At 44.4% G+C, this 12,518-nt stretch overlaps 1 protein-coding gene across 1 annotated transcript in view; it reads left to right on the top strand.

Annotated features, from left to right (window-relative positions):
• sos2 (son of sevenless homolog 2 (Drosophila)) overlaps positions 1-12,518 on the top strand; it is a 33,196-nt gene that overhangs the window by 16,406 nt on the left and 4,272 nt on the right. The window contains exons 7-20 of the mRNA XM_046413025.1: positions 366-476; positions 4,997-5,095; positions 5,657-5,784; positions 5,903-6,558; positions 6,674-6,755; positions 6,895-7,017; positions 8,492-8,604; positions 9,293-9,515; positions 9,681-9,800; positions 9,893-10,055; positions 10,915-11,032; positions 11,127-11,299; positions 11,393-11,509; positions 12,049-12,313. Of these exons, the coding sequence (XP_046268981.1) occupies positions 366-476; positions 4,997-5,095; positions 5,657-5,784; positions 5,903-6,558; positions 6,674-6,755; positions 6,895-7,017; positions 8,492-8,604; positions 9,293-9,515; positions 9,681-9,800; positions 9,893-10,055; positions 10,915-11,032; positions 11,127-11,299; positions 11,393-11,509; positions 12,049-12,313 (2,491 nt within the window). The remainder of the gene's footprint in view (positions 1-365; positions 477-4,996; positions 5,096-5,656; positions 5,785-5,902; positions 6,559-6,673; positions 6,756-6,894; positions 7,018-8,491; positions 8,605-9,292; positions 9,516-9,680; positions 9,801-9,892; positions 10,056-10,914; positions 11,033-11,126; positions 11,300-11,392; positions 11,510-12,048; positions 12,314-12,518) is intronic.

Raw genomic sequence — 12,518 nt, 5'->3', positions numbered from 1 at the left:
TTCGTATGATGGTAAAAGCATTCTTGAGCAAATACAAATTCTCCTATCTGTATGATTGACTTTGAATGCATCATTCCAGCAGACTTTTCAGCCAATGAACCGCTTCAGTGGCTTTTGAAAGCACACAGACAAATAATATTTACTGTTACCTTTTATTTCCCTTTTATGGAAGAAAATCTGTTTGAATAGGCAGCTCAAATAAAGCTGTTTGTGTGTGAGAAACATTTTACTCCTTAGGATGTAACAGGGTGCAAAGTGATGGCTGATAGCAGACAAAATGTGTCACGTTTGTGTTCATTCAGACAAGTGATGTTGCACCTCCTGATTGGACACTAACTCCTGAGTTGTTCTCTCCATGTCTGTAGGAGCAGGCGTTTGACCCCTACGAGACCATGTCTCAGGATATCCTCAGCAAGGATTTCCAAGAGCACTTCAACAACCTGATGGCGCGGCCAACCACTGGCCTCTACTTCCAGGTGGGATGTTCAGATCGGCCTCGGAGAAGTTGACTCATTAGCCCCTGTAGGAATGATACAAAGCAGGAACATAAGTTGTAGGTCTGGGCTTGTTTGGAATGTTCTGTACAGAAAACTGGTGGAGAAAGAACACATTTTTGCACATTTTGGGGTGTGACTCCTCAGATCTTTAAGAATAGTCTGATTCAGCCAGTGAAAAAAAAAACCTCTAGAAACTCTGACTTTACTGAGGGAAGTAATGATCACTTCTCCAATCACTTAACTTATCACTTCTCCAATTAAATAAGTGGACAATATTAAGTTACTTTGAGCAGTATAACACCTTTGTATTAAAGCCTGCAACATTTAATTTCCATCATGGGTCTGAAATTTCACGGCCGTTGTATCTCCCATTCCCAACTTTCCTGCCATTCTCACACGTAAACTTTCTTGTCAGGCAAAATTGCCATAACACTGAAAAGAAAAATGTGTTTGTTTTTAATATGAAGGTACAAGTAGGTCATTTATGTGTTTACAGCAGTGTTGGAATATTTGTTCCTGTTTTGCTTTGAAGTGAACCTGGGTGCCTGGTGGAATTCCTCCCAATATCGTTTGAGGGCATGTCATGACATATTCAGCGTCCTGTGTACAGTTTATTCACTGGTGCCGCATTGTTTTATTTGGACATTCCTCACAAGAATAGCATTGAATTATGCTCGGTGGGGTGCAGTTTGGCAGCCTTTGAAGATGAAATATTTGCTGGTGTTTTCTCAGGCCAAAGACCAACGAGTCCAACCGTTCACATGGAGCAACATCAGCGCCCCAAACACACAACAGTTTTTACAGTATGGAGTGGTTTTCTCTTGTCCTTTAAAGGATCAGCGAGCGCGCCAGTCCACCATTTTTGTTGAATTGATATTGATATTTTATACAAACGGACCTACCGTGTATATACCGTAGTCTCGAATGCTGCAGCTGTCTGACCGTCTGCAGCCCTACTGCACCTCAGGTTGAGGTCTTGCTGTGTTTACCCTCAAACCACCAGCCTTACCCCAGTAAGATCAACATCGATGGCACCGTCCTCTGATTGCGCACGGCCGGAGTTTATTTTCATACACTCATTGTATGAGAGCGGAGGAAAGGGCATGCGAGTTAAAAAAGAAAAGCTTTATTTTTGCACTGTATAGATAGCACTGCGGTATTCATTTAAAAACACCTCGCATTGTTTCACTTGCTGTTTCTCTTCAAGGCCACGACACAGATGTATAACATGAAAGAGGCATGTGGTCTCAGCTTGGCTGAGTGTGCCCGTCTTTGGGTACCAATATTTATCAGTTTATTTTAGATACAGCTGCTAAATCAAAGAGTCGCATTATCATGACAAACGTTTCTAATCCTTCCAGTCATTTCTTAAGTAAGACATTTCCTTGTTCTAACTTCTGAAATGTGCAGACTTTGATCAGGCAAAACATTTAAGCAATTATTTAAATTTTAGGTTGTATAAATGACGATATATCATATTTTAATTTTAAAACGTGTTTGTGTTATAGAAGCTATTGTTGCTTAATCACTTTCTTTGTAAAATACTGGAAGAATTGCACTCAGTCACATTTCGTCAGACCCAAAAACTACAACTTCAGACAGCTTGTTTTTCTTTCCCGTTGATTCAGTGGTTAATTGATAATCAAAAATAAGCTTCTTTTGAGCAACCGACTGATCGATTTGTTAACTAATTGTTTCAGCTTTACAATCCGCAGACTCTGATTCGGTCAGAAAGTGATATTTATGGCGGTGCTTTGCAAATTCATTTTGCTTGGCTGCTGTACCGTGTGTGTGTGTGTGTGTGTGTGAGATCTTCAGCAGTGGTCCCAGGGGCAGATGGTGTAATGGTGTCTCTCCACCAGCCTCCCCTCTCAAACTGCCCTCCTTCCACCCCACAAACTGCTCCTGCCCCATTTCTGCACTGTGAGCTAATCTTATTTTAGCATCTCTCGCTTTGTGTTTCATCTCTGACCTGATGGCTGTTTGTCTCCTTGTATCCACCTGGTAAAAGCACCTGGTAAAAATTCATATGTACTATGGCCTTTTCTGTAACGGGGAATCAAACCCCTGGCAAGTAGCATCATTAGCGCTTCAGCTCTGCCTCCTCAGCTTTTGTCTCAGTGCATGTACTTCATCTTCGTCACTCCATCCTCCTTGACTCCCTCCCTCCCTCCCTCCCTCACTGCTCTCTCTGTCAGATAGATGTGTCTGTCGAGCACTCAGCCCCTGCACTCTGCAGCGTCTGGTATTGTGGGTAAATTACATCGCCTTTTAAAAATAGAACAGGCAGCCACACTGCGGGCCATTTTTCTCCTGGGGGAGGAGGAGGAGGAGGAAGAGGAGAAGGACGGGTGGGGCGAGCGGGTGGCCCAAGGCACATTTCACGTTGAAAATAAGCTGTGGATTAAGATAAAAGACAGCAACATGCATTCAGGCAGACCTGTACAACATGTGAAAAGGGAACGTGTTGTTCTCGTAGTCGTTCTGTTATTCTTACTGCGCTGCCTGTTTTATATTTAGGCTGCTCTTGCAGTGATGCGTGTTCCTGCACAGACTCGTTTTTACACGTTATCAAACACAATATCTACTTTAGTTCCAGTATACCTGCTCAGATCTGGTATTCAAGCTGAAGCGATTGGATTTTTTTTTTCTTTAAAGCACACACATGAATATTTGAGAGAAGAAACACAAGAATGCGCTTTGTGAACACTGTTTTTGGCAAAGATAACTCAGACTTAGTTGTTAAACATCGTTGACAAACTGCAGCAGGTCATTTTACGCATTAATCACGCAGCAGGTTGGTCTTTTGTTTTCATCTATCTCGAGGAGCAAAATTATTTTTAGTGCCCTTGAATATCTCAGATTGAAGAGAAAACCACTTCTGCTTTCACATTTTACTTCATGGTCGAGCCTACTGTGTTTTTAAAGGAGTAGTTTTGGGAAATTTGTTCAGTCTTTCTTGCCAAGACTTAAATGAGAAGGTCCATACCACCTCTGATGAAGGCCACCAGGCCGAAATGTTGGCCTGTCTGTTCATATGGGCAGCATACACTGGTGAAACTGAGATTAGTCAGCTTTTAGTCTTGCTTTGTTTTTGTTTTTTTTTGTTTTTTCTTTATTAACACCATCTGGTGGGTAGAGGTTGGAGAAGCGGCTTGTGATCGGAGGGTCGCTGGTTCGATTCCCCCACTGGACTCAGGAAAAATTTGGGTGTGGTGGAGTGATTAATGTGAACAATGCTCCACCCTTCCATTAGCCAGCTGATGTGCCCTTGAGCAAGGCACTTAACCCCCCAATATGCTCCCCGGGCGCTTGATGCTGCTCACTGCTTCACTGCATGTAATTTGCCGGCTGTTGCATGTGTGTTCAACTAAGGATGGGTCAAATGCAGAAGACGAATTCAGTGTGTGTATGTAAAAATATATATACTGTCAATAAAGCTGATTCTTCTCTTCTTCTTAATCACAGCACAGGTGGAGCAAAACTCTTCACTAGTGTTTCAGGAGCGCTCGATTTGTTGCTCCAGAACACACACTTTAAATGATTATTGCCCCCAGTCAAACTAAATTCAGAGTGCTGACTACGATGCATCCAAGTGTGTCGCCCTGACGCTCGCAGGCAATTTGTAAACCTGCAGGATGCTGACATATCAATAACATGATCTAAACTTAGGTCATTGTTCCCTCGGCCGTCCATCCGTGTGTGCGTCAGGCAGCTGATGTCTTTCCTTTCCACGCTCGCAGACCGTCTCCATCTCCCTCCCCTCCCCACACAGACAGCATGGCCGCTGCTGTGGAGTCTGAGTAGTAGCTTATTGATTCTGAGTCGTCTATCAGGAGAACAGGAGATTTAAATGGGCGCGATGACGGCCTCCTCTCTGGTTACCCTGAGGCCTTACTCGGTCAACCGCTTCTCCATCCTCCATCACTCCCAGTTATAGATTGAAAGAGGCACATTTCATCTGCCCTTGTCCTCACAGTCTTTTTATCGTTTCGGAGGAGTTTTGGCTGTATTTTGTAGGGAGGAATACCGCTGCTAATTAACAGCTCAGAGTTGTTGTGTCGTGTGGTGATTTTACAAACTGTGGTATGTTTCTGTAGTTTTTATCATGGTGCCGGTTATGATCACATTTTACACCCTGACATTATAAAACCAGATGGATGGTTTGAAGACACTGAGTAACCCCACTGAAAGTTACTTGAAAGTGAAAGTTAGAAGTTTCATTTCATGTTTTTAAGGCTGTTTGTATCTTGGAACAGAACAGACGTTTGCTTGAGGTGTTAGGATTTGAAAATAAATGAACGTGTCTTTTTATAAATCCTATAAATTCTGGCTTTTTTTTTGTTTCCTTACCCAAAGCATGAAAATTATGAAGGGAAACTTTTTCTAAATGAGTACAAAAGTCTCTCAGTCGCATGCTGATAAGATCAGATCTGTTAATGATCTTCTTGTCTCACTAATGCATTGCTAACATTTCTTATGCGTCTTTGTGTCTCCAGTCAGTTGCAGAAGGCTTCAAAGAAGCAGTCCAGTATGTCCTTCCACAGCTGATGATGGTCCCAGTATACCACTGTATGCACTACTTTGAGCTACTGCAGGTATGTCCTGACACGTCGACAAAATCTCTTTAAAGACTTTTTGCTTTTTAATTTGTTAATGTGAGTGATGTGTCATGTCAACACACCAAATTCAAAACGTTGGTTGGAGAAGCAGTTTCCAAAATGATTCTAGAAACAAACGATGTTGCCTTTTTGATGTCTTGTTTGCCATTACCTCCATCATATGTGACTGGATGTTGTCTAAATATCTGTGCACTGAATTTAAGTTGAAGTTTTTTTTCTATCTTCCAGTATGTTGTTGAAATAGTTTTCTGTATCTGTTGTTAGAACTGTAACAGTCTTTATATTCACCACATTTTTACAACAGACTTTTCATAATAATGAAAGCACAGAAGTGGACTAATAACATTAACGATGGTGTGTTGCAGTAAGAAACTCACTCACTCAAGAGCTCTCGGATTGGTTCATCTAAATCCAGTCCAGTCATTAATGATGAGATTATTGACCCCAAATTCTGCTGTGAAAAACATCTATAGGTTCCCATGTTGTAGCAACATGTCTGATATGTGTTTATGTGTGTGTTTTCTGGCATTTCTACAGCAACTTCAGGAGCGCAGCGAAGACCAAGATGACAGAGAATGTCTGAAACAGGCGATCACAGCGCTGCTCAACCTTCAGTGTAGCGTGGAGCGCATCTATGCCAAGCACCAGCCTCGCCGTAAACCAGGGTACGCCTCCTCTGTCTGGATTCATAACAGCTAATATCCACGTGGTCATTCTGTCTGCATGTAGTCTCAGAAATGAGTTTTGTTAAATGTTTTCTGACTCTTCTCTCGTCTCTCACAGTGAGCCCATGTACCGCCTGTACAGCAGGCAGGTTCGTAGCAAACAACTAGCCATCAAACGAATGAACGAGATTCAGAAGAGCATCGACGGCTGGGAGGGAAAAGACATCGGTCAGTGCTGCAGCGAGTTCATCCTGGAGGGCCCGCTTATACGAGCTGGCGCCAAGCACGAGAGACACAACTTCCTGTTCGACGGCCTGATGATAAGCTGCAAGGCCAATCAGAGCTCACGGCTCCCAGGTTCGGGCAGCGGGGCGGAGTACCGTCTGAAGGAGAAGTTTGTGTTGAGGAAGGTCCGCATCGTGGATCGGGAGGACTCTGTAGACCTGCGGCACACCTTTGAACTGATGGGAAAAGATGAGAACTGTGCGGTTTTCTGTGCACGGACAGCAGAGGAGAAGGCGGCGTGGATGGCGGCGCTGGTGTCTCTGCAGTACCGCTCCACTTTGGATCGCATGTTGGACACAATGCTGCAGCACGAGGAACAGGCGCATCCTCTAAGACTACCCTCCCCGGAGGTTTACCGCTTTGCTGTGCAGGACTCTGAGGAGAATATTGTGTTTGAGGACAAAGTGCAGAGCAAAACGGGCATCCCCCTCATTAAGGCCGGCACGGTGGTCAAGCTCATAGAGAGGCTCACCTACCATATGTATGCTGGTAAGCTGCTGCAGTAGATGCTTTTGATTTACGTCACTATGCTCTGGCTAAGTCAGAGGTTCATGTTGCATTGTGATGTTGGTGGTCTGACCAAATCTTTTTTGTTTGTTTGCAGATCCAAACTTTGTGCGCACGTTTCTCACCACATACCGATCGTTCTGCAAACCACAAGAGCTTCTCACCCTGCTGATAGAAAGGTAAAGTTCAAGCACAACACCTGTCCTTAGCAGAATTTTCTTTGCTCTGCTCTCTAAGCCATAAGAACAATCCGCCTTCACTTTTTCAAACAAATATCTGTCCCTGACATGTTACTTCCTCATATATTGTTTGCCTCAGGATTGAGATCCCAGAGCCAGAACCGACTGAGGAGGACCGGCAGGCTCTCTGGAACGGCGACCAGCCAATGGCGGCCGAGCTGCAGAGATTCAGGAAAGAATACGTGCAGCCAGTCCAGCTCAGGTACGACAGCTGACCAATCACGACAGCTCCCTGAAGGCAAAGAGAAACAACTGCAAGTAGAAGCAGAAATGCATTTAGTGCAAGTTAAGATTTCCAGGCAGATATCTGAATGTGTTGAGTCCAGCAGTGATGAGCTCTGAGTTGGATTTATTGGAACAACTCTGATTATCGTACATTTTAACATGGAGCACAGTCATGGGATATTTAGAACACATAGAAAAGCATCTCAAGACAAAAAGGAAATAAAAGCATGAGGTGGACAAGTTTATTGTTTGGCTAATCTTTTATCCGAGTTGGTCACCTTGAATCGAGGTATCAAATTGGTCTGTGAAGGTGAAAATCAAAGCTTTTTCTTTAGTTCTCCATTGGAAGTAGACCGTTGTTCACAAATTTATTCCTTCGAGTCTCTAAACTTGAAAATTAAACTTGTAGCATCTTTCAGTGGTTTTCTTTTATGTCCTGAAAAGGAACTTCCAAAATGCCACAAAAGATTTCGAGCCTCTTTGTCTTCTGCTGTTACACTCTCCTGTTAAGGCCTGAATGTTCTCACAGAATAACTTTTGTATTAAACACTGCATCCTTATAAGGAAGAGCAGAGTCAGGAATCGTCTGAGAGCTTCTCAGTATCAGACTGTAGCTGTAGCTAATTGCAGCTGCAATAAAATCCTTTAAACTTCAGTCACAGAAACCTTTTAAAACTAGCAGGAAGGTACAGTTGTTGCGCACTGCGAGGTGCAAGTCTTCCGGTCATACATCCTTTATATCCTCTTCATTTCGGCATTTTCAGATGCAGCAGAGACAATATGCAATATGCTACAGACAGCCTAAGACTTGTATGTAAGTGTTTGAGCACAGATTGGGCCACAATTCAAGGGAATTTTCTTCTAATTTGGGTGGTCTCTTGTTAAGTAAACATTGCAATGTTTATTATGAAACCAGGATACTCAAAGTAGGTGAAAATACTCTTCAGGCATGACTTTTGCCCTTGGAAGCACAAAACGTTCCGGCTGTTTCTATTTTAAAACATCCACTCTTTAAAAAAAAGTTTAACTGACCAGCGTGAGGAATAAACACTGGCCTCAAGCCAGAAACGGTTCAGTTCACGACTTGGTTTTTGCCAGATCTCTCAATTCCACCAGCCTCTGTGTCAGACGCTGTACGATTATGCAGATTAGATTTGATTGGCTGGTGAAGTGCCACGGTATGTGAAAGTTGTCTGTGTTACATATCAGACCCTTTTTGTTGCCTGTCTGCCTCTCCAATAAAGGCCAGAAGCCAATAAAGAATAACCATGTGGGTGCTAAACCAGACGAGGGGGGTGAAAATGTTTATTTCCTGTACATAAATGGAAAAATATTTTCAGCGTGCACAGTTGTCTGAATTAGTCTGAAGTGTGTGTGTGTGAGTGTGAGAGAAAGAGGGAGGGAGATATAAACTTGAGGGGAGGATAACGTAACATGTATTTGCTTCACAGGGTTCTCAACGTTTTCCGTCAGTGGGTCGAACACCATTTCTACGACTTCGAGAACGATCCCGAGCTGAGAAGTCGGTTAGAGGAGTACATCACCAGCAAAATTCAACTGCGAGGTCAGAGCCGCCTTACAGTGCATAACATCTGTGTAGCTCTGCTTCCCTAAGCACAAACCCTGCAGCTTGGTAGCATCTTATCTCTTCGTTCGCTAAAACTGCTGCTTTGCAAAAGGCAGTTTTTTTGAGCGACGGAAAAAAATGTTTTCGTAAAAAGAAAAGTCCCACACGGTGGTCGCATAGACACTGACTCCTCTGTCAGCACACTCCTATTGGATGGTCACATGAACAGGGCTTTTTTTTTTTTTAGGGCTTAATTCGAATTCTTTGCTCAGATTAAATTTATGCTTAGTGACTGATCCTCATTCAGCATCGTTAAAATATATTTTGTTAGCAAATGACTCTTGTTAAGCAGTCGTTCAGGGGCTGCTAGTTCGGTCGAAGCTGGTGGACGTTTGTCTGTTTTGTCCGCTGATGACTTCGACGTCCTCCATCTTTTATGAGTTGAGTCTGTGTGTACAAATGTGTCCCAAATCAGAGTTAAGGCTATTAAACCCTGTGTGTTTTACTCACACTGCTTTGACAAACTTGCACGAGTCAGTAGGTGGCAGGAGTGTTAACAGGTTGTCCGATGTGCTCCAACTTAGAAGAACCCGGTAAAACAAGACAATTGGCTTGCAACGTGAAATTTGTGTAAAGTTCTGTAAAGTAAAGTTTTGGTTTCACACGCCGCGTTTCCTCTTTTCAGGCAAGTCGATGAGAAAGTGGGTTGAGTCCATCAATAAGATCATCAAGAGGAAGCTGCAGACACAGTCCAATGGCGTCAGTCACAACATCACCTTCGAGAGCCCACCTCCACCCATTGAGTGGCACATCTGCAGAGCAGGCCAGATGGACTTATTCGACCTCATGACCCTTCATCCAATAGAAATCGCCCGCCAACTGACTCTGCTCGAGTCGGAGCTCTACAGGTGAGTCGCTGAGAGGCTTGTGGCTAAAATCTAAAGCTCTGCGTAGTAATCAGCTTGTTTTATTCACATCAGTAAGACAATCTTGCTAGAGATGAGACATTTGCAGAATAAAAGTATCGCCTCACTCGGGTCTGTCTGAAAATTAAAAGCCCTCTTCCTCCGCAGAGCCGTCCGACCGTCCGAGCTGGTCGGCAGCGTCTGGACCAAAGAGGACAAAGAGAAGAACTCGCCGAACCTGCTGCGCATGATCCGCCACACCACCAACCTCACGCTGTGGTTCGAGAAGTGAGTCTAAGGGTTCGGATATTTTATTCACCAAAATAAGCTAAATGACCAAATGGAACAAATGTGTGTGACTGTGTGTCGGTCGTTCTCAGGTGTATTGTAGAAACGATGAACCTGGAGGAGAGGGTGGCCGTGTTGTCACGCGTCATTGAGATCCTGCAGGTGTTCCAGGAGCTCAACAACTTTAACGGTGTCCTGGAGGTGGTCAGTGCCATCAACTCTGTCCCAGTCTACAGGCTCGACCACACCTTTGAGGTGAGTCCAGCCACAGGAAAACTGTGACCACCTGCTCTGATATGTGCTGACTTCACATATCAGCATCTGGTCATAGGCTTCGGGGCGGGTGGGGGTACAAGTACATACCTTAAACCTGATAAATTGCCCCACGTGATGTCACTTGAGTCAGATGAGGCTGAACCTACAATGTTGAAAATGAAAAAATAATAATGTAGTGGTGTGGAGACGTGAGCTTAGCAGACCTCTTGCCTCCTGATCTCTGCTTGAGGCTGAACACAGCTGAATTGCTGACTTAGCTCTCAGTGGTCCAGGTGCATTGTGGGAATGTTAAGGCAGTGGGTGGAATGAATGTGTGGAATAAAAAGAGTTTTTTTGGTGTTTTTTTTTTTTGTTTGTTTGTTTGCCCCCCCCCTCCATTGTGAGTTCAGTGCTGTTGTAGGAGTGTAATGTTAAGTCAAATCCAACTGGACAGAGGAACAAGTTTTTACTGTGACCTCAGATATTTTTTAATTTCTGGCGTTACTGTGGTATGAGATCTTATATGAGATCAACCAGAAACATGACCTTCACACAATCCCGTCTGTAGCGTTTCATTAACTCACTGTCAGTCAGCCTGTTTGGAGAATATTTCTCTCACCTCTTTGTGTCTCTGCCATTTTCTCCTGTGCGAGCAGCGCTCATGGGGGCTCTGGGAAAACATCGTAATTCCAAGAACTACTTCACTGAGTTTCATCACAAGGAGCGACTCTTTGTGCTCCTCTTGTGCTTTAAGAACACGGCCCCTGATGTTTATTCTTTTGACATGCATTCTAATCATATGCTCGACTGGTGGGCAGAACATAATTTATGGGTTGTTTGCTCCCTCCTGCATTCACAGGCAATACCAGAGAGGAAAAAGAAAATCCTGGAGGACGCTGTGGAACTGAGCCAGGACCATTTTAAGAAATACTTGGCTAAACTGAAGTCAATAAACCCACCCTGTGTGCCTTTCTTTGGTGAGTCATCACAATGCTACTGTGCATACACTACAAGTGATCCCATCCGTTTTGATTCCCTTTTGACCGCCATCAAACTCAACGTCATCCTCAGGTATCTATTTAACCAACATCCTGAAGACGGAGGAGGGCAACCCGGACTTCCTCAAACGCCACGGCAAGGAGCTGATCAACTTCAGCAAGAGGAGGAAAGTGGCTGAAATCACAGGAGAGATCCAGCAGTATCAGAACCAGCCGTACTGTTTGAAGGTGGAGCACGAAATCCGGGTGAGCGCTCATGTTCCTAATGTTCCCTGTGCTCTTTCAACGTGCTTTACGTGTGCTGAACTCAAAACACGTCTCTTCTTTTTTGTTGCACAGAGGTTCTTCGAGAACCTGAACCCGATGGGCAACAGGAGTGAGAACGAGTTTGCTGACTACCTGTTCAAAATATCTCTGGAAATTGAGCCACGCAACTGCCGGCAGGCTCCCCGATTTGTAAGTGTTCAGACTGCAGAGCGTGAGCAGCCGTCGCCTTGTCGTCGCACTGATGCTTGGCGCCATTTTAGTTTTCGGTCTGGCGCCCTGTGTGTACAGCAAATTGGAGAAGAAAACTTTGGGTCTCTGATTAAAACTGAAGGGCAGGATGCTTGTTTTGGTGGTCTGTAGCGTTTCATTGGCCATTTGACAGCAACGTTTTTCCGTATAGTTGAGCAGGCAAAATGCACAAAATAATCCACAGATCTCACTGAGGACAGTTTACACAGGAGCTTTATTATGTATGAAGTAACGGATGATGTTTTAACTCCCATCTTGTGAATAGGGATGTGGATTAACTCAAAAACAGAATTTCATTTGGGAGAGTATATCTACAATGTGCTGTATGTGTAATGAAGGACTTACATGCCAAACAAAATGGGACAAACAAGCCAATTTTTCCTGCAGTGTTAACATTTTGCGCCAAAAGCCTTCAAGTCAAATATTTGCCTTTTGAGGTGAAGGGTTTGTCTCACTGTTTTCTGTTTCTCCTCCTGCAGCCCAGGAAGACCATATACACTCTGAAATCCCCGGGGACCCGGCCTGTGCGAACGTCTACCTCTGGCACCCTGAAGGGCCACCCTGTCCCCCTGGAGAGGGAGCCCCCACACAAGATCACCTTCCGGAGTATCGCCGAGACGGAGCCGGAGACGCCGGCGTCTGCCTCGGTGCCCACCTCTCCGAACACGCCGACCCCTCCGCAGTCGGCCTCCTCCGAACTCGGCTCAGTCTTCGTGGAGCACGACCTCAGCAGCTCCTATGGCGGTGAGTTCAGACGCTCGGATCTGCACAGATTCTCGCTGTCGTACCCCTTTAGGAATATCCGACGATGTTTTCAGGTTTGTATTGAAGAGGAAGGAGAAAGTATCTCCCACATCTGCACTATGTTTGTAGTGTCTTACAGATTCAGTGCATTATGTGACTTTCAGCTGCGTCAGATATTATTGTTGTTATCACAAAGAGTAAACTT

Source organism: Scatophagus argus, chromosome 15, assembly GCF_020382885.2.
Source record: "Scatophagus argus isolate fScaArg1 chromosome 15, fScaArg1.pri, whole genome shotgun sequence".
Taxonomy (NCBI): Eukaryota; Metazoa; Chordata; class Actinopteri; family Scatophagidae; genus Scatophagus; species Scatophagus argus.
Note: the sequence above shows the minus strand (reverse complement) of the source record. Positions and strands in the feature narration are given on the sequence as shown.